The 21653-nt window shown below is 37.4% G+C and overlaps 1 protein-coding gene across 5 annotated transcripts in view; it reads left to right on the forward strand.

Moving 5' to 3' along the window:
* Positions 1 to 469: 469 nt before the first annotated feature.
* The window catches only part of ADGRG6 (adhesion G protein-coupled receptor G6), a 136456-nt gene continuing 115272 nt past the window's right edge, over positions 470 to 21653 (forward strand). For 4 of the 5 annotated variants that reach the window (XM_029223787.1, XM_029223785.1, XM_029223783.1 and 1 more), the window contains exons 1-2: positions 470 to 579; positions 8237 to 8337. In XM_029223787.1, the coding sequence (XP_029079620.1) occupies positions 578 to 579; positions 8237 to 8337 (103 nt within the window). In that variant the 5' untranslated portion in view covers positions 470 to 577. Of the gene's footprint in view, positions 964 to 8236; positions 8338 to 21653 lie in introns of all 5 variants that reach the window. The other variant, XM_029223784.1, reaches the window with a different exon arrangement.

The following is a 21653-nucleotide window of genomic DNA, read 5'->3' on the forward strand; positions in this document are numbered from 1 at the left end:
ACCTGAGCCCGCTGCCCGGGCAGAGCCTCGGCGCCGGAAGCGCGGGCTGGGTGGACGGGCCCCGGGAACAGCCCGAGCCCGCGGCGGGGGAGGGGGGGTAACGAGAGCCACAAAGGGGGTGACCACGTGCCGCCGCGCGCCACCGGGGCCGAGGACCTACGGAAACGGACCCCTTCACCCAGCCGCCCACCGCCCTGGGAGCACCCGGGGTACCCCGAGCACCCAGCACCAGCTCGAAGGCAGACCCAGCCGCTAAGCTTCAACGTTCTCGCCCTAACTTTCCTCCAACTTCTCTGTAAGGAGGAACCTGCCGCCCCGCCCGCCCCCTGGCCGCCGCGATCCGCACTTGAACTCCGCGGAGCCGGTCGTCCACCTTGCGCCACCCCGAGCGCCGGCTAGGAGCGGCTGTCGGGAAGCCCCGATGACCTCTCCAGAAAGAGCGTGAAGAAGGCTTCGGCCGCCGCGTTCGGCCCAGGCGCCAGGGAGGCTCCATCGGGGAACTCGGAGCAGCAGAGCCGGGGAAGGTGGTGGAGCATGACCGCGCGGCCCCTGGGGACCTCAGCGCAGTGATGCCGACATGTAAGTCCCCCCTTTCAGCTCAGAATTCCTTCACACCTTTACCTGTGCCTCCCCCTTCCCCACCCCAAGGGCTTTGTAAGGACTTCAACCGCATTGACGGAATAAACCGGTTTGTCTTCCCTTGGCTCCTCGAGGCACTGAGGGGTGAGATGCTGCTGCCTGCCGGAGCTGTGACAAGTGTGTGCCGCTGGCTTTTTTCCAGCGAGAGGTAAACCTCACGTTTGGGCGGCGTAAAGCATAATAAAAAGGGCAGGGCTTCAAGAATGGGGAAGAGGTTTTGGATTCAAATTAAACAAGGAATCACCCGCGCGGCTGCTCCATCCAGGGGCCTCGCCCTGCCAAGAAGCCGCTCTCCCGGATCATCAGCACCTGGGGGCTTGGAAGGTACTAGTATGCCGAGAAAATGTTGACTTTACACATTGCCACCCTTGACTGTAGACGTTGTTCTTGGATCTTTGGGTTATTTGAATGGTTTAAAAAAAAAAAGCGCGCAGAAAAGGTTCACGGTGTACTTTGTAGATTAAAAAGTAATTAAAGAAGATGCCATTGAACGTGATAGGATCTATGATGGGTCTTGTATAGAAGTTGAAGTGGGGGGTATAGGGCGATGAAACGCTTAGAGAAACCTATTGGGTTTTGCCTCTGGAATTGTCATCCAAGTGGTGAAGTGCCTCAGAGCGACCCTGCGGAAGGGCCACCGAGCACCCCCTAGCCTTCCAGAATGGAAAAAGGAAGGTTATTCTCTGAAGGACCAAGCTTATTATTGTGGCCAACTCAGAAGTTACCTTTTCTTGTAATATGTAATTTTCCCTCTGGTGTTTTGTTTAACCTTGGGCAGACATTTTACTCCCTTCCACTAATATACAAGAGTTTCTAGAAATTGATATTCGCCCTCCCTCCCCCACCTTCTGGAGCCTTATTTATTTCCACTTAAATTTCCTCTTTCAGTGTAATACCCGGGAAGAGACCCCTCAGGCCTTTGTCCATTCCTTGCACCGTCTGCCTCCCTCCCTCCAGCACACATTTTCAAAATAGGAAAAAGGGTTAGTGCCCAGAAGCCTAGCACTTGGCAGCTCTGTTCCTGGTAGTGAGCAGTATAATTAGAAAGGAACCACTTATTTTTATTAAACTGCATGTGAAGTAATTCCACACCTGTGAGTTTTAAAGTTCCATTTACCCAGTGGAATTAGCAAGGTATAACCTAAAAGAATTTATTTTGGGATACAGCCAACAGTCTCATATAAGACTTGTTCTCATATACAGGCAACACATTTTGAATGAATGTGTGTTTGTTTTAAACTTCAGTTTTTTCTGAAAATATAGTAAGGTTTTTAACAGCAGATATTTGTCTAGCTCCCTTTCAGCTTTCCTAGGTGATTTAAATCTTACGGGGAAAAAACTACGTTACACATGAAGAAAATATGAATACCAGGTTTTAAAATAAAAGATGTGAAACTGATCAACAAGTGATGTAAAAAATTTCTGGCTATGAAATTAAGTTATATAGTCCACTTGAATTCTATATGATTAAAACAATCTTATGTCATTATATAGTTAAAGCATGAATATTTAATCACATAAAATTACGGAGTTTAATACCCTGATTTGAGTTTCTTTATTGAGCTATTTTGACAGAAAGTTTTTCCATTTCTTGCCAGATTATAACTGTTTCTTTTTTCCCTTTTGCTGTTTATAATTCATATGGAATGGTTTAAGATTATCTGATTCTTTTTAGATATTAGTATGTTAGAGTATATGGAAGTAATACCAACCTTTCCAAGGTAAAGATTCCTACTATCTTGTTGAAAAACGTTCAAAAGGGAAACATAAACTATATTATCTACCTTTTAAATTTTAATTTTGATAGATTCAAATACACAAATTATTCAAGTATATTTTCTGCCTACTCCTGTGGATAGAGTATATATTGTTACACTCAAGTTCTGGAATTACAGACTTTATAAATATACTTTGGAGTTGTAGTGACTGCATATTTTTCATACCCTAAGAAATTTAATAGATTTAGCAAGACTTGCATTAATTGGTCTCAAGCTGCATGAAACTACTGTTCCATTTATGGCTTATATAAATTACATGACATTGTGCTTTTCCAATGTGAATGGTGAATGAGGCTATTGTCTATTGGCTTATGGGAAATATTAGAAGCTTGTAGCTTTACTGCCCAACTAGGAGCATGTCACTCTGATTTCTGGAAATAATGATTTGAAAGAGAATCAGTTTATATATTAAAAATAAACGGACAACCACTTCCTTAAACCTAATCATTTTTCTGACTGCCCATGTCTTACAAGACTTTACATCTCTGAAGGGATGATCAAAAATTTCTTGAAACTATTTAGACTTTAGACTAAATAGGAAAGGACTTTGTTCAGTGTGTGTGGCATGCTTGGGCCCAAACTACATCTTTCCACTTCATTTCTAATGGGATGACATTATTACATTACCTACATTGGATGACATTAAGAAGCACACTGAGTGACTGGGGTGATAACATTTAAAGGACATTTCAATCATAAGTAAAAATGCCAATAAAACTTGAGTGTGCTACTTGAGTGTCATCTTACTTTCCTTTATGAGCATTTCTCAGGATGAAATTATTTGGAATGCCTTAAGGAAAAGTTTAATATTGCTGTATTGAAAACATTTATAGCAGATATGAACAAGGCTTAACATATTTAGTATTGAATTGGTTAAAAAATCACAAATCACTAGAAAGAAAAGTATTTATAATGGAAAACTATACAAATGACTTGAATATGTCAATCTGAACAAAGGAAGTCCAAATGAGACATTATTTCTTCTATCAAACTGGCAATGATTAAAGCAATAATACTCAGTAGTGATGAAAGTGTCATCAGATGAGCACTGATACCCTTCAGTGTAAATGTGTATGTGTGTATTTAACTTTATTTAGAAATAGTTTTAAACCTACAGAGAAGTTGCAAAAATAACACAAAGAACAGCTGTATACTCTTTACACAGAAACACTTATTGTAAATAGTTACTCCATTCATTTTATCATTTTTCTTCTTCTCTTCTCCCCTCCACTGTCTGTACATACGTACACACACATACACACACACACACACACATACACACAATTTTTTTACTGAACCATCTGAAAGTAACATCCATCAGGGCTTCAGGGTTTACTTTTTTAATTGAAATTTTAATTGAGGTATTTGTTGATTCACATGCAGTTTTAAGAAATAATACAGAGACAGCCCACGTACCCTTTACCCAGTTTCTCCCAATGGTGACATTTTGCAAAACTAAAGTACAATATCACAACCAGGATATTGATACAATACACCTCTCTTTTTCAGATTTTCCCAGTTTTACATGTATTTTTTGTGTGTGTGTGTGTGTATTTCTCACGATTACCTTTTAATTTCATTTATGGTAAAGCCAGTTATGTACATTATAGCTCAAATAAGGGTCAAGATTTGTGCAGATTTGAAGAATAAATCTTTCCGCCTTTTTGAAGTGTGGGGGGGTGAACCCAACTTAATAAAAGAAGTTACAATGAGTAATAGAAGAGCACTTCTCTTTTTATTCATTGTTTAGGCTCAGGAACATGAGCTTTAACCAGAAAACGAAACAAAATTGTAAGCAGGCTTGAATAAACCAAATTACTATTCTTTTTACTCTGGAAGAATTAAGGTATTCTCTGTGCTACTCCTCATGTCCCTTTCTGAAAAGATTTGCCATAGAAATACAGTTGGTATAGGGAGAATGAAGTTATTTCTGACTATTGCTGATATTAAGAGAATTAGTACCATGTTAATTTCTCCACCAATTTCAAAATTTCTTCACTAATTTCTCTTTGTGACTTTTAGGGGAGTCAGTAGGAGTAAAGAGATGGAAGACAGTAGGCTTTTTAGACTTTAATGCATTTGGATTAAATGACATCTACAAGGAGTCATATTGACATTTAAAACAATTCCTATAAAAGGGTTGAATTCTAAAGCTTTCTGACACAGGATTTAAGTATTTTGTATCTTGTAGCCTATATTCATTGAAAAGGAGAGTGAGTTTGCAATAGAGTAGTCGTTTGTTTCTCAAAAAGGACAGTTGAGTTGGAAGGCAGGTGACACAGGGGGTCATTTTGGCTCTGACACCACTGATTATGTGATCTTGGGCAAGTAGTTTAACATCATAGTTTTTTCATCTGTGAAATGATAGGTTTTATTGCATAACTTTTAGATTCTTTTCAGGTTATAGAAATCTATGACTCTTTCTACTTAAAAAATATTCTTTTCTTTTCAGTAGAACTTTGAGGCCACAACTTGAGTGACACAAAATTGTACTGTGTTTTTTGTAGTTCCTGTTTAGAACCTTAGTAACCCTGTTCAGGATTTTCCATTCTTGTGAGAAAGTTGTTTAAATCCCAGGGATGTGTCTTTGCTAATTGGTCCCCTGAGAAGACATACAATGCTTTCCTTCCTCTGTTCTATTCTTAATTTATTTGTTTCTGTTCTTCAGTAAAGTGGATGAAAGGTGGCGTGTCATATGGTTTATGTTGGTTACAAGTTCTTGCCCTGTCTTGGGTTCCTTTTCTGTACAAAGTGATGGAGTCCTGAGAACTGGAATGCATTAAGCCCTTGGTTGTCCTTTGCAGCTCTTGTCTGACAGAATTGCAGGCAGCTTTTATAAAATAGCTTCAGGAGTGAATATGGAATTCCTAAGTGTCAGAACCTTTTATAGCAAAAAAAAGTTGCACAAGCACATGAAATAGTATTGAGTGTCGCCAAACTAATGAACATCATTCCCTGAGTATTGTTTAGAGAGCACGGGAACATAAGAGGAGGCCACTATTCACATATTGATAACGGAGGATTGTCGTGCGCCACAAAGATTAAGAAGCTAGGAGTTCTCCTGGGCTGATACTTCCTTCTATTAATATCTATAAGGCTGGCAGCCAGGGTTCACTGGTTTGCCCCTTTATTCCTCTGGGCCTCAGTTTCCTCCTCGGTGAAATGAGGAGGTTCGACTTCATCTTTGGTCCTTCAGATGATAACTTCTTTGAATATATAATTGTTCTTTTGTTTCAGAAGTACACTCATTCATCCCCAGCATGAATGGGAAACACCTCATTCATCCAGCATCAATGGGAAATGGACCCATTCTTCCAAAAAAGTGAACTTTCCATGTGACAAAAATTTACAGGCTACCCTTTTTAAAGCGCTCACTAAGTTCCATGCAATGTTACATCTAGTTCTTTTTGGTGGATAATATTCTATTTACAGAAGAGAAAATAGGCTCAGAGTTTAAGTACTTGACCCTGCCCCCAAAGCACATGGTAAACAGAAGCACCAGGATGTAACTACGTGCTATTCCAGAGTTCACATCCATTATTATTACGTTATTATTAATGACTCACTATAACATCTTGCTTCTTGTAAACAGTAACACTGATTTTAATTTCAAATATTTTGGATGGATGTATTTGAAAACATAGCTTCCATACAAAAATCCTCTATTATTATTGTTTTTAAAAAATTTTTATTGGAGTATAGTTGATTTACAATGTTGTGCAAAAATGCTCTTTAGGACGTAGCCTTTTTCTCATGTAGAAATTCCCCTAGGAGCTGCATGATGCTGGAGCTTGTAGTTTGGTGAATATAAAAACATGTCCTGAATATCAGATACTATTTTAAATTTCTGTAATAATGGCATACATGAATAATCCATTTCTTCTCTGTTCTAAGTGGATCCCAGAAGTAGCCACAAAGTCAATAGATTGGTTTTGGCTTATAACGTTGATCCTATTATCTGTTCCTGGTTCAGTCCTTTCTTTTGGTTTTGCTGTTGACAGAATAACCACACTTATATTAGAATGCTCAGGATGGTAGTAAAAATAAAAATAGCTAATATTTATTGAGTACTTGCTGAATGTTAGGCATATTTCTTAAATGACATAATTTGATTTAATCATCCAGCTGCTCCATAGACTAGATTCTATTGTTCCTATTTTACAGGTGAAAACTAGGAGGCACAAGGTGGTGAAGTCAATTTTCCAAGGGTTGCATAGTTCATAAGTAGCAAACCCAGGTCTGTCTGACTCTAGATCTTGTTCTCTTTGTTACTTAAGTAGTCTCTAACAGTAAAAGACAGATTGAAAATGCAGGCTTAAGGCAAGTGCAAGAATCAGTTTGATGTCTATTTTTGCTTATTCAAGTATTTCTCTTACACCTTTCTGGTTTTCTATTTAGTATTATACATTTTATTCCAGATAAGCAACCTTCAGGAATAAAGGTATTACTGTGGCCCTAAAGTATCTTATTAGTTGCTCCTCTTTTTAGAAATAAAATGACTCTCGATTACCACTTACAATCAAAGTAACTCTCTTTGGGGATTTTAACATCTGGAGGTTTCTTACTGCTACTCACCTGTTCTTCCTGCCTCATCACTCTTCTGCTCACCAGTTCATCTGTGGTCCCTTTTTGTGACTGACTTTTGCAGCTGCTGCCCCCTTCAGTGGTTTGCCTTTTTTGATAGGGCTGAGTCAATGAAAAGTATCACACCACTGTCTGAAGCCAAGATAATATGTATGTCCCCATCTAAATCATTAAGTATAATTTTGAGTTTAAAGATGACACTGTTGGACTTCCCTGGTGGCGCAGTGGTTAAGAATCTGCCTGCCAATGCAGGGGCCACGGGTTCGATCCCTGGTCCAGGAAGATCCCACATGCCTCTGAGCAACTAAGCCCGTGCACCACAACTACTGAGCCTGCGAGGCACAACTACTGAGCCCACGTGCCACAACAACTGAAGCCCGTGCGCCTAGAGCTGGTGCTCTGCAACAACAGAAGCCACAGCAATGGGAAGTCCACGCACCGCAACGAAGAGTAGCCCCCCTCACCGCAACTAGAGAAAGCCCGCGTGCAGCAACGAAGACCCAACACAGCCAAAAATAAATAAATAAAAATTTTAAAATGTCTTTAAAAAAATGAAACTCTTGTACGGAGAATAATTTGAGAGTTTTCAAAGCAGCACCCCTCCATCTAATGTCATTTATTAGTTTCTATAATACTTGGTGTTTACTAGCCATTTAAAAACTTTGATAGCTATTATTATATATAAAGAAATTAATCTTTTTAGAATGTTAGTGCTTCTGTACTTAATTTTAGGGGAAGGAAGAAAGTTTGGGCATTTTAATTTAAATATTTCCATTTGTGAAGCAGCAGATGTTATAAAATGAAAACATTTCCCTAGAGCCTAAATTTCTGGGAGATTATAGAAGAGGTTGATAAAAACATCCTCTTGCTACTCAGATGGGCATGTGCCTGGTGATGCTGAAGATTGATGCCGAAATTGTTTTTTTTTATAAGTGATTTTTATCTTGTATTATCTGAATACTTCCCCATCTTCATGAAGAAATCGTCTATTATATATTCATTGATAAGGAAGGTGCCACCAAGTGACAAATAAAATGCATGGATTTTTTTCTTTTGCCTAATTAGCTTAAAGGGGATGCTTAGTTTATCATCTTCAAAGTTTCTTTTTTTTATTTGGAAGCAAGGCTGAATCTGAAGGTTCCTATTTTCCAGTACCTGCTGGAAACCTACAGATTTTATTGACCGAATGCTTTACTGAATCTAAGTGTCCTGACTGTTGCTTTTTTCCATGACAGGATGTTTCACTCAGGCCGAATGTGGAGCTGTCATTCGAAATGGAAGCCAAGTTCTCTTTTGTTCTTATTTGCTTTATATATTGTGTATGTTCCTCCCTCAGGTAAGTAAGACTCTTTTTCTTTCAAACTCAGAATTTAATAATGATTACATTGCCTTCAGTATAAGTGTGCCTCTTATTTGTTGACGTTTTCTGTCTTTACAGGCTTTTTCTGTCCATGGCCTCTCATTCCTCTTTAATTATGTGTGAATTCTATTACTTTGATCATTGTTTTATTTTCTAATGAGTGTATTTCTTTAATCTTAGCTACATTTCTTTTAGTTTTATTTATCTCGCCCATATTGAATGATGAGATAGCTACATATCTGACATTAAAAATGTGCTAGCTGTTTCTTCTACGGTTGAATAAATATACAGTACTTAATTCTCTCTCTTTTTGAGTTTTCATTCAGTTCTTTATGAAAAGTAAAGTATAGGCTTTGCTATTTTTATTTATTGCCGAGTATCAGACAGGAATTTGAAATTAAGTTTTTAGATCATGAAGGTTATTTAGTTGACTTAAAATGCTGTGAGAAAGTTAATTTTAATTACAGTACATTTGGAATGGAAATATTTAATTTTTAAAAAGAGTACAATTTTTTTCTCAACTTTGAAATAAGACCTTTTTAGCTGTTATTGAAAGCCAAATTTTTCTATAAACAGCTAATTATATGAATGAGCCAATAAGAACTTGAGGAATGTGAATGATCTTTAAAAGTTATCTGGTTTTGTCACTTGAGCAAACTGCATTTTTCTTAAGCCCATTTTGTTTTACACTTTTTATTTTTTTTACTGTTGTCTTTATTCAGTTTATTATATTTTCCTTTAGAATGAAGTCATTACTCCTGAAGTCTTATGTATTGATTACTTGGGATTTACTCAAGATTTTATACATTCCATGTTTATAACATACCTGTATGTTATTATAAATAATACATTTAACAAATCTGGAAATAGATTATCTGCTAAAATTGCTAATTCATGGATCAAGATATTTAACTAGTGTTTAATATACAAATACTTTTTTTCCAAGCCATCAGGTAGTTTCAGCTACTTACTTGGGAAATCCCTGGTACTTGTTTACTGGCTTCAAAACAAAATTGATCTTTGAGTGGTTTTTTTGGTGTATTTGTTTCAATTTCCTTTTAAAGTCTATCTTTCTGTTACTTTCATTGCCAGAAAGAGGAAGCACACTTGTGAAGAGATCTGAAAATTATATATACATTAGATTTTTATCATGTACAGTGTTGAATTATTTCTTAACTTTCAAAAGTGACCCTCCAGGAGCCAATTACATGATGTAAGATAAATTATGAGATTAAAATTCATTTTTGTTAGGTCATAGCATTTGTAAATTTTCAAGGCTTCTTCAAACCTTAAATTGGGACTTTTTATTTTAGATGTCAACATTTTATTTGGTATATGCACCTTCATTATTTTAATCATTTGAATAAATGAAACACATGTTTTTAGACTAAGTAAATGGGGTCAACTGGGCTGAGACTAGGATGGGGCAAGGGAAGCACCTGGGATGTAAAATTTAAGGAGGTGCTCATTCGCAAGGGCATGGGAATCAAAGTACTTAAATGTGTTTTTAAGTTACTGTCTGACACAAGAAATCTTTTTTAAGAATTTCTTTTATTACCCCACGTGGTATGTGCATCACCTAAGGCTTTGTGACAGATAGTTACCTGTGTTTTCTCATGAAGCCAGAATGTTTTGTGTCTATATATCTTAAATATGACTCACTTAAAATGCCACCACCTCCCACATGAATATTTGAACTCACAGAAATACATTAGGGGCTATTATTGGCATTTTAATATCAAAATTGTGCCTTATAAGTAACTCGGTGTAGGGTTTGTTAAAATAATGCATATTGAAACTTTAGCTATACCTAATTTTCAGAGTCCTATCTTTCAATCATGGTGTAATACCACTATATTTTTGAAGAACATCTGGTGCTTAACTGTGATTTATGTCTCTGTATAGGCAATCTTTGACTTTTTTCACTTCTCTGGATGACCCCTAGGTGATCTCATCGAATCCAGTGGCTTTCAGTGGCATCTTGATGCCAGTGTCTCCTCAGTCTTTATCTTTGTGCCCGGCCCCTTCTTGGACCCAGAGTCATTTCTTGGGTTGCTTATTCTCATACACTTGGATATATAATAGTCCTCAGACTTCACATGTGTGAACAGGGTTCTTTTTTTTTTTATATTAACTTTTTTAAAAAAAATTATTTATTATTGGCTGCGTTGGGTCTTCGTTGCTGCATGCAAGATTTCTCTAGTTGCGGTGCGCGGGCTACTCATTGCAGTGGCTTCTCTTTGTTGCGGAGCACCTGATCTAGGCTCACAGGCTTCAGTAGCTGTGACTCGCAGGCTCCAGAGCGCAGCCTCAATAGTTGTGGTGCACAGGATTAGTTGCTCTGTGGCATGTGGGATCTTCCCGGACCAGGGCTTGAACCCATGTCCCCTGCGTTGGCAGGCGGATTCTTAATCACTGTGCCACCAAGGAAGCCCTGAACAAGATTCTTGATTCCTACCTCCGATCCTCAAATCTGCTTCACTCTCATGCATTACAGTGCATCCTACTATCCTGCTAGTCTCTCCTACAGCCACTATGTTTCAGATACATGTCCTTTCTATTCCTTAACCATGCTTTCTTAGTACCCTCTTCTCCCTAATCCACATGCGCCTGGTTCTTTTTTGATACTCAGGTCTTAGTTATTACCATCTCAGATAAGTCTGCCTATCCCCCAATTCAAAGGAGTCCCCTTATCACTCTCATTTCACCCTTTAGGGATAATCTATTGATTTTGGTTACTCTCTTGGTTGTTAATATTTTGTTAATTTGACTGCTGTAGCTGGGTTAGAGGGTTGGTAAAACCTCTTGATTGTTAAGCTTGACAGTTCAGATGATTAAAAATTAGGATCCTGTAGTTTAATTCTGATAATATCCACAATTTAACTCATAAAATAGAACTGCAATGTTAAATCTTCTAGGTAAGTTAACATTTGTAGTTTCGTGGACATTTACAAAGCAAATAGTATACAACGTTTATGCCCTTTAGAATTTTAAAAAGTAGTATAGAAACAGAATACCTTGTCTCTTGATAGGTGATGAATATAACTTTTTTTGTGTGTGTGTGTGTGTTACGCGGGCCTCTCACTGTTGTGGCCTCTCCCGTTGCGGAGCACAGGCTCCGGACGCACAGGCTCAGTGGCCATGGCTCACGGGCCCAGCCGCTCCGTGGCATGTGGGATCTTCCCGGACTGGGGCACGAACCCGTGTCCCCTGCATTGGCAGGCGGACTCTCAACCACTGCGCCACCAGGGAAGCCCTGGATATAACTTTTAATAAGAACTACAGCAAAATAACATTTGAATATTTAAACCGGTCCCACAGAAGTACAAATTACAAAATACAATTGTTTTTTACCCACTAGCTTGACAGTATTTAGAAAGGTTGATAGCATCCAGTATTATTAAAGTTTAGGTAAAGAAGACACACTAACACTGTTGGCTCTGTCTTTTGGGAGAGTAATTGGGCAATATTTTTTTAGAGTAAAAATGTGTATTTTCTTTGACATATCACTCCCACATGTACGCATCTATCCTATAGAAATAAAACCCATAAATATATAGAGAAATATGTACCCATATGTTAACTGTAGCATTGTTATAGCAAACAATTGGTAAAGACTCTGATTGTTCATCAACAAGGGAATGGTTGTATAAATTATTTTATATTCATACCATGCAATACTGTGTAGCCATTCAAAACTATGTATATTGGCTTGGAAAGATAATAAAGTTAAGTTAAAAAGCAAATTACAGAACAATATAAGATTATCCTAGATTTGTAATAAGTTGTACTACAAAACTGGGATTATTATGTGTGTATACTTTTGTGTAAGACTGTATAAACATTAATAAAACATGGAATGATACACATCAGGTTTTAAAATGGGTTATCACAGGGGCGTAAAGTGGATTATCTCAGGGTGGGAGTGAGAAGGGGGAAGGTGATGGAACTTAATACAACTCTGAATGATTTGCCTTGTTACAATGAACATGTATTACTGTAGTAATTTGGGAAAACAAAAAAATCCTAATAAGATTCTTTGGTATTAAAAAAAGAAGCCACATTAAAAAAACTGCCAGAGGGCTTCCCTGGTGGCGCAGTGGTTGAGAGTCCGCCTGCCGATGCAGGGCACACGGGTTCGTGCCCCGGTCCGGGAAGATCCCACATGCCGCGGAGCGGCTGGGCCCGTGAGCCATGGCCGCTGAGCCTGCGCATCCGGAGCCTGTGCTCCGCAACGGGAGGGGCCACAACAGTGAGAGGCCCGCGTACCGCAAAAATAAATAAATATAAATAAATAAATAAATAAAAATTAAAAAACTGCCAGAGAGACTGTTGACATGTATGAATATTATACTTTTATAAGTATGGTTATAATGCTAGTCATGTAACCGTTACTCCGACTCTTCCTTCACTTGATATGAATCTCTAAAAGTTGTTTCAAGTAAGAACCTCTTTTTATGTAGCGTGACACACTATGATCTGAAGATGAATGATGATATCTCAAGCAGACAGAAGGTTGTGGCTTCAAACAGAGTGGGAAACAGCCAAGAGCCAACGGATTCCTTAGCAACCAGGAGCCTGTTTCCACACAGATAGCCTTAGTCACGAGCACTGAGGGAGGAGCCTCCCTTCTCTTCTGAAAATTGATGACATCAGCAGATTATTTCAAATCTCAGTGTTATTCTGATAGTTATGATACATCAGCAGCTAACAGGGGAAATGTTTCTGAAAGTACAATCTGGCCTGAAGTGTGTGCTTTCTAGCCCAGAGGACAGCACGGTTCTGGAAGGCAGATGATTGGACTAACCTTGTGCTTCTTTTGGTTTGTGTGTTAATTTTACTCATGATCAGCAATGACACTGCAGTTTGTATTGGAGTGTTAGACATCTTTTATACATATTTTTATATGCAATCAAATGGCTTTCGAATGCATAGAAAAATAATCCCTTTATAAATCTGCCAGGTTTTTTTCTAGCCATTTTAACATTAATATGTCATTAATTACTAAATAAGTATATTTGAAAGGTCAAAAATAAGGCTCTAGTTGTGCAAACTATTCTTATTAAGTGAAGAAAGAGCCAGAGTAATGCTTAAGTGACTAACAGAAAACTATAATATATGACAATAAATATTTGTGGGGTGTTTTTCCAGTTAGGGTCAAAGTGCTCCAAATTACTGTCTGAAGCTTTCAGCTAAAAGGCTGTTTTCCCACTCTACACTTCAGGTTAGAAGAGCCAATGTGATTGAATAAGTAAACCTTAGAAAGTTGTATACAGAAGTTTCTTTGATGCGTCTTCCCTGTAGATAATTGCCTGCCTTCATATACCTTTGAGATGATCTGATTTTGATGTAGGTAAATATGAAATCCTACATTGGGGTCATAAAGTCAATTACATAAATGTGGAATGAGGGTGACTCATCTTGTCACCACACTGACTATCTCAAGTGACTAAGCAGTGTGATGGGGCCTCCAGTGAAACTGACACCATGTAGGAATTAAGCATTAGGAAGAGTGAGGTGTTAGCAAAGAGTCTTCCCCTTTGCTGGTCAGATCATGCTCGCCTCCAGGCATGGTTGTTATCCTTTAGAGAGAGTTCATAAACAGAGTATCTAGACCAGGCAGATTAGCCTGGTGATGAGTCTCGAGCAATCTGAGGAATGTTTCAGAGCATCTCTGTCTCCACTGTTATGTGAAGCCTTTGTGGGGCTGGGTTGCAGCTGTGGACCCTTTGAGTCAGCCACCACATTGTTGCTTTGGTGTAACCATTTGGTTTCTTTTGAAAGATAAAAATCTTGCTGAATTAAAAAAATTGATTTAAATGGCACATTTACTTTGGAATAGTGATGTCAGTAAGAATGCGATAGTGGTCTTTAGATGTTTGAAAAGTGGTCATTTGGAAGTGAAAACAGACTTAGTCTAAGTATTTTTGGGTTGATGCTCCAAGTACCAAATGACTCAGTAACTGGTTGCCAAAAGATAAAGCCAGCTGACCTTCGAAATCGCCATCACTGGTGATGAAGAAGGTATGAAGAAGGAGTCTTCATTTTGAAGAGGAATTTGTACTAAAAACCGTGAAGGCCTCCTCAGCCTACAGTTTAATCATAGAGTGAGTGTGTGTGTGTTATAGAACTTTTGTGTTGTTTTTTTTAATCCCTCACACCCTCCTTTGGTAACTGTAAGTAAGGTTGTTTTCCATGTCTGCGAGACTGTCTCTGTTTTGTAAGTAAGTTCATTAGTACTGTTTTTTCAGATCCCACATATAAGTGATATTGTATGATATTTGCCTTTGTCTCATTTACTTCACTTAGTACGATAATCTCTAGGTCCATACATGTTGCTGCAGAGAGAGCCTGTTTTCTTGATGTACACATTCTTTTAATAGTTACCTCAAAAGTTTCTTCTGTGTGTATTTCCTTTCAATTTTAGCAGGTAAGCTCTATACTCAATTAGAGATTGGGAAGGTAACTTTCTTAGACAAGATAAACCTGGGGAACTCTAGACTTTGGCAGGTACAAAATTTTCTGCCACTTTCAAAATAATAATTCTTTATGGAGTTTTCCTTTTATTTTCAGCAAGTAGAATATGTGCTTTTTGGCACCATTCTTCCTAAGATTTCAGTGTCATAGTGTTTAGTAAATTAAAAATGTGGAAAAGAACAAAATGGAAAAGAACCAAGGAGAGAGGAAAAAAAAACTTATTCCAGATTTAATGAGTAAATATGATTTATAAGGTGGGGCAGCAGGATAGGAAAGTAAGGAGATTAGATGACAAAATATATTAATCTGACAATGAGCACGAAGTCACAATATTGTAAACGTCTTTTCCCCTTCACTGAACAAAGATGATTAAACACCTGAAAAAAAAAAAATTGAGGTCATTTGCCAGCACATGGGTGGTGGCTATCACCAGTTCAGATGAACCTATTTAACCATTACCAAAAAAAAAAAAACCTCTCAGAGAGGAATAAAGTAATCCAGTGGGAACTGTGATACTACTGTATTTCTATGGTTAAGACTAATTATCTTGATTTTTTTTTCAAAAATCGTTAAAACTATTTATAGCCAATTAATCTTTTAGATGAGAGCTCCTTTGTCAGGAAAATAGTTTGAATTATTTGATGTCAAAATATCTTGGTTTACAGTTATTCCTAAACCAGGCTCATCTTAAACTTGTGGTTTAAAAATCATACACTTTTTAAAAAAATTACAGAATTTTCTCTAATAAATCAACTATTGTGAGCCAAAAAAGATGCCTCTGCTAATACATTCTGCTCCCAGCTTGGTGCTGCTAGTTTAGATAACAGGAAGAGAGAAACTGTTGGCAGTAGAGCCAGGTGATGGATTGTGTCAACCCCCTTGAAAATCAACAATTTTTTCATCTCTTTAATTATAACATTACACTAATCACTATTATTGGACTATGCAAAGCTATAAGAATGAGTTAATGCTTATGATTTTTACAAATACGTAAACAAAATGGTATTTTTAGAAGATTCTTTACCTGGTTGAAACTTAAAGAGTACTGTTAAAGTAAAATACAGATCTGAAAAAAAGAAAATACTCTTAATGGGAATACAGTATTAATCACTGCTTTTAAACACATCCACAGTTTCTTCCTTCCATTTTTTTTTTGCCTTAAATATATGCACAGAAATATGGCATTATGTACAGCTAATACTGGCCTCAATTGAGTATAAGTAACAGTTTTACTGGGTTACTGGCTTTAATGAAGAGAATCTTAAGACAGAAAATGAGGGTTTTCAAGTCATAGTGATTTGATTGTCTTCAGTACTGATGCTACAGGGGGTGAGGAAAGCTAGAAAGCTAGACTTATAGGGATATTTTGCCTCCATATTGGGTTTTTTAGAGAGAATGAACTCCTAAGTATATACACTAAGGCATCATGGAATATGGTCCCCACTTCTTCCTGAATTCTCCGAATCGGTGTCTCCTAGCTGGGTCATCAGAGGTGAAAATTAGGTTTTTACTTGGACTGCTAATCTCATCTCTCTTTAGAATGGTAATCTGAAAATCTGTTACTTGTAGTAAGTTCATGACCAAAAAATTTCTGTAACAATACTGATGAAGTACAAATATATCAATAAACAATAAGGTCTGTGGTTCTCTCAGAGCCTTTGCTAACTTGACATAGGACTTTCCTTCCAGTTCAGTAAGCCCTGATACTTTCATTGGTGTTTGTTTAGCACTGTCATTACTTCTCATCATCTGACTTGCTTACCTGTCTCTCACACACACATATTAGAGAGGTTTGACTTTTTCAGTAACTGTTTCAGAGGAAAGTTCTCTCTGAATTTGCAACAATTACTTTTTAAAAAGAATTGACATGTAACTTTATACTATGCGACTGTTTCTTATATTTAAGGTCCTGTCGGTTTACAGACATGATGCTGTGATTGTAATGCCACAGAAGAGGTTTTCAGTAAATGTGTAGTGAATGAATCAAATTGCTTTCCAAGCTGCCCTTTTGTGACTTTGGATTTTCCTTACAAAGTGAGTCTAGCAGATCTAACTGTTAGGTATTCTTAATCAGAACCTTTTCCCTCCCCCAATATTATTAAAGTAAATCAAACATTTGTGACAGCATTATAATACTTAATGGAGTTGCAGAGAACATAGTTAGCATGCTACTTTTAAGTGCATTTAAAAGCTGAGGGCTATGTCACAATAATACCATAATATTTGAGCATTTCACATGTGTGTGTGTATCAGACTCTTTTCAAAGTCCTGGCTATGCAGAGCTAAATCATGATCCTTAAACTCAAGAAGTTTTAGTGTTGTTAAGGAGACTGACATGAGACAAATAGGAAGCACTGCGATATGTGGTCTAATAGAATTGTGACTGTGATATCAAGGGATAACAGAAGAGATCTCAGAAAAGTTTGCACAGAAGAGATAATGTTAAAACTGCATCTTCTAGCAGGGGCGATGAAAAAATACTTACAAAATCACATGGCTTTGTCATTGACCATTTGAAGAGCTTTCCCTGTAATCAGATTGGATGGCTGGCTGTAAAAACTGATTGCAAGCCAAAGCAATCTTGAGAAAGAAAAACGGAGCTGGAGGAATCCCTGACTTCAGACTGTACTACAAAGCTACAGTAATCAAGACAGTATGGTACTGGCACAAAAACAGAAATATCAATCAATGGAACAGGATAGAAAGCCCAGAGATAAACCCACGCATGTATGGTCACCTTATTTTTGATAAAGGAAACAAGAATATACAATGGAGAAAACACAACTTCTTCAATAAGTTGTGCTGGGAAAACTGGACAACTACATATAAAAGAATGAAATTAGAACACTCCCTAACACCATACACAAAAATAAACTCAAAATGGATTAAAGACCTAAACGTAAGGCCAGACACTGTAAAACTCTTAGAGAAAAACATAAGTGGAACACTCTATGACATAAATCACAGCAAGATCCTTTTTGACCCACCTCCTAGAGAAATGGAAATAAAAACAAAAATAAACAGATGGGACCTAATGAAACTTGAAAGCTTTTGCACAGCAAAGGAAACCATAAACAAGATGAAAAGACAACCCACAGAATGGGAGAAAATATTTGCAAACATAGCAACTGACAAAGGATATTTTAATCTCCAAAATATATAAGCAGCTCAATATCAAAAAAACAAAAAACCCAATCCAAAAATGGGCAGAAGACCTAAATAGACATTTCTCCAAAGAAGATATACAGATTGCCAACAAACACATGAAAGGATGCTCAACATCACTAATCATTAGAGAAATGCAAGTCAAAACTACAATGAGGTATCACCTCACACGGGTCAGAATGGCCATCATCAAAAAATCTACAAACAAGAAATGCCGGAGAGGGTGTGGAGAAAAGGGAACCCTCTTGCACTGTTGGGAGGAATGTAAATTGGTACAGCCACTATGGAGAACAGTATGGAGGTTCCTTAAAAAATTAAAAATAGAACTACCATATGACCCAGCAATTCCACTACTGGGCATATACCCTAAGAAAACCATAATTCAAAAAGAGTCATGTAGCACAATATTCTTTGCAGCTCTATTTACAATAACCAGGACATGGAAGCAACCTAAGTGCCCATCGACAGATGAATGGATAAAGAATATTTAGCACATATATATAATGGAATATTACTCAGCCATAAAAAGAAATGAAATTGAGTTATTTGTAGTGAGATGGATGGTCCCAGAGTCTTCATACAGAGTGAAGTAAGTCAGAAAGAGAAAAACAAATACCATATGCTAACACATATATATGGAATCTAAAAAAAAAAAATGGTTCTGAAGAACCTAGCGGCAGGACAGGAATAAAGACTTAGACATAGAGAATGGACTTGAGGACATGGGGAGGGGGAAGGGTAAGCTGGGACAAAGTGAGAGAATGGCATGGACATATATACACTACCATATGTAAAACAGATAGCTAGTGGGAAGCAGCCACATAGCACAGGGAGATCAGCTTCGTGCTTTGCAACCACCTAGAGGTGTGGGATAGAGAGGGTGGGAGGGAGGCGCAAGAGGGAGGGGTTATGGGGGTATATGTATATGTATAGCGGATTCACTTTGTTATACCGCAGCAGCTAACACACCATTCTAAAGCTATTATACTCCAATAAAGATATTAAAAAAACAAACAAACAAACTGATTGCAGTTGTGGGAGTGGTTCGTCCCCACTGAATTTCATCTCTGATCTTGACCAAAAACAAAAAGATGGAAAGTGAGCATGGAAATGGAGAAGGGTGAGGTAGGCAGAGAAAGGGAAAGGGCAAACCTAGGAATTCACTGAAACTGATTTTGTGGAAGGATCCATACTTCCTGTGCCTAGAATAAAGGGTCTCTGCAGAAGAGAATAAGGAATGAACGTAGACACTTAAGCAGGAGGCCTGACTGTGGAGGATGTCAATGGAGGGATTGTGCTGTCAGAGCTGAATGAGGAATTCTAGCTCAGCAGGGGAGATAGGCATGTCATTACCCACTATAGCTCAGTAAGACACGTGCAACCAAAAATGTACACTGAAGGGAACAGAGGGTAAGAACTCGCTAGGATTATAGTTAGGTAACTCAGTGTCAGATCTGTCGTTTCTTTACTGAGTCTGTGGTTTATGCTTTTTCTCTATCAGGTACCATTTTACTTCAGAAAAGCCAGTCTTACTTTCCTCCTTGGTGAACAGCGTTCATGTATATATCGAAAACCTTGAGATATTAATAGAATCTTAGGCACACTTGCTGCCTTCTCTTTCTTGCTCAAACTCATATTTAGCTGTGACCAAGAGTTGCTGAGTCTAGGTTAGAAATGCCTTTTTTATCTTTATAACGACTGTCTCTGAGGCTCTCATCTCCACCAGGTGTGTCCAGTGTTTCTGTTAAACCACTGTTGGAATCATGCCACTGCCCTGTTTAAGTTCCCCTGAAGATTCTCATTGTCTGCAGGATACAGTCCACAGTCCTTAATTTATGTAATGTCACAGCTCCCTAGCTCTGTAATGCCCTATCAAGTGCCTGCCGGACAGTAGGGTCTCAACTAAATATTGAATGAGTACAGAAATTGAAGAATTTATATATTTTTGCTAAGCAAAATGAGGATTTAGTCATAGGTATTCAGTTATTTAAAAGAAAAAATTTGTGCTTGGCCTAGGTACTATGTTGAGGTTTAGAAATTAATGGTTCAACCCTTCCATCTTTGTGGAAGACCAGCTATTTGAGAGAGGAAGTTTCATAAAATAATTATTTGTGCCTCTAAATGAGTAAAAATAACTAGAGTATTTATTCTCACTTGCTCCAAGGGCTAAGCTTCTCATGCAAATACATTTTTTTAGTGCCAAGCTGATCTCATCACTATTAAAATGTACACTCTTTTAAAAAAAAATCCATTTTTGTTGAAAATAGTAAAAGTTATTATTTTCTTTAAATTCTTTAAGCTGTTCCCCCCTTGCCCTGTGGCCGTCTTTTCCATAGTTATCCCCATCATCACCTGTAACTTTAGCTTTTTATCTTGGGTTAAACCTTCCCCTCTTAGCCCACAAACATGTCCAAGTCTTTTCTTTATAAAGCAAACAAATGTTTCCCACATCCCCTCCACACTTGTGTTCTATCCAGTTTTCCTTTTCATTTGTCATTCCTTTCATTTCCTAAAGTCTTCAAAGACTAGTCTACATTTGGATTTATTACTTCCTCACCCCTCAAAATAGATTCTTCTGTTTTGAAGATGCCTTGACAGGTTATCAATTTGTGTGTGTATGTAAACAATTATGTTATGGTTCTCTAAAGATCTCCTAAGTTAGTCTGAACTTCCCCAAAGGTTTATTTATTTAAAAAAATTCTTTTCAAGTAGGTGGACCATATTCACTGCAGTAACGTTTTGTTATTAAGAGGACAAGAAAACACTTTCTTCATAGAAGTCTGTTTTAGGTTGAAATTGTGTCACAAAATGAGATGACTTATACTCAACTTTTAGAATAGACCTCTTTGCATGTTTTTCATATTCTTTAAATTGTTCCTTTAGGTGCCTCTGACTTCCTAGAAGCTTATGTTACCTCTTTTTTTTTTTTGCTCATTTAAATCAGATTTACATCCTGATTTGCCAGTTAGTTCTGTTTCCCATTCCTATTTCTTTCTTTTTGAGTACTTTTCATATCTTAAAATTTTCTATATGCCAGTTATTAGGATATTTATTTCAAAATGGTTGGTTCAAGTGAAGCTGAAAGACTGTCGTTTTTCTTCGTCTGCTGTGTGTGCCTGGTTTTGCTTTACAACATTTATCTTTGTTATAGTTATATTTAAAAACACCTTGAGTTGGGAATTTTTGGCTAATTTACATTTAAAACTCCCATTTGTTTGAAGCAGAGGTACATAGATATAAAAATGTAGTGCTGTAAGTCAGAACTTACCATTGTTTTGGTTAGAAAAGCAGTTCATTAGGCTTTGTTAAATAGGTTAGAAGTCTTTTAGCTCTTAGGGAAGAATATAAAAACTAAACTGGCTTTGTTATTCATCTGGAAGCTTAAAAAATCAGATTTGAAGTCTAATCATCAAATTGAACTTGTATAATTTTGTTTTTCCCTGTTATTAAAGGAGAACTTTCAATTTTTTTCAAAAGTAAGATCATAGTACCTTCTGAGTATTTTAAATTTTAATAGTCCTAGTCATAAATAAAATCTATTGTGGACTATTTCAGGTTAAAAATACAAGTGAATCTTGTATTGCTTAAGAGAAAAATGTGCCTTTGAAAAACATATTTTAAAAAATATAAACCTATGTTGGATTTTATTT

This window comes from Monodon monoceros, unplaced genomic scaffold (assembly GCF_005190385.1).
Source record: "Monodon monoceros isolate NGI ecotype Baffin Bay Population unplaced genomic scaffold, NGI_Narwhal_1 Super_Scaffold_15, whole genome shotgun sequence".
In the NCBI taxonomy this organism is placed as follows: domain Eukaryota; kingdom Metazoa; phylum Chordata; class Mammalia; order Artiodactyla; family Monodontidae; genus Monodon; species Monodon monoceros.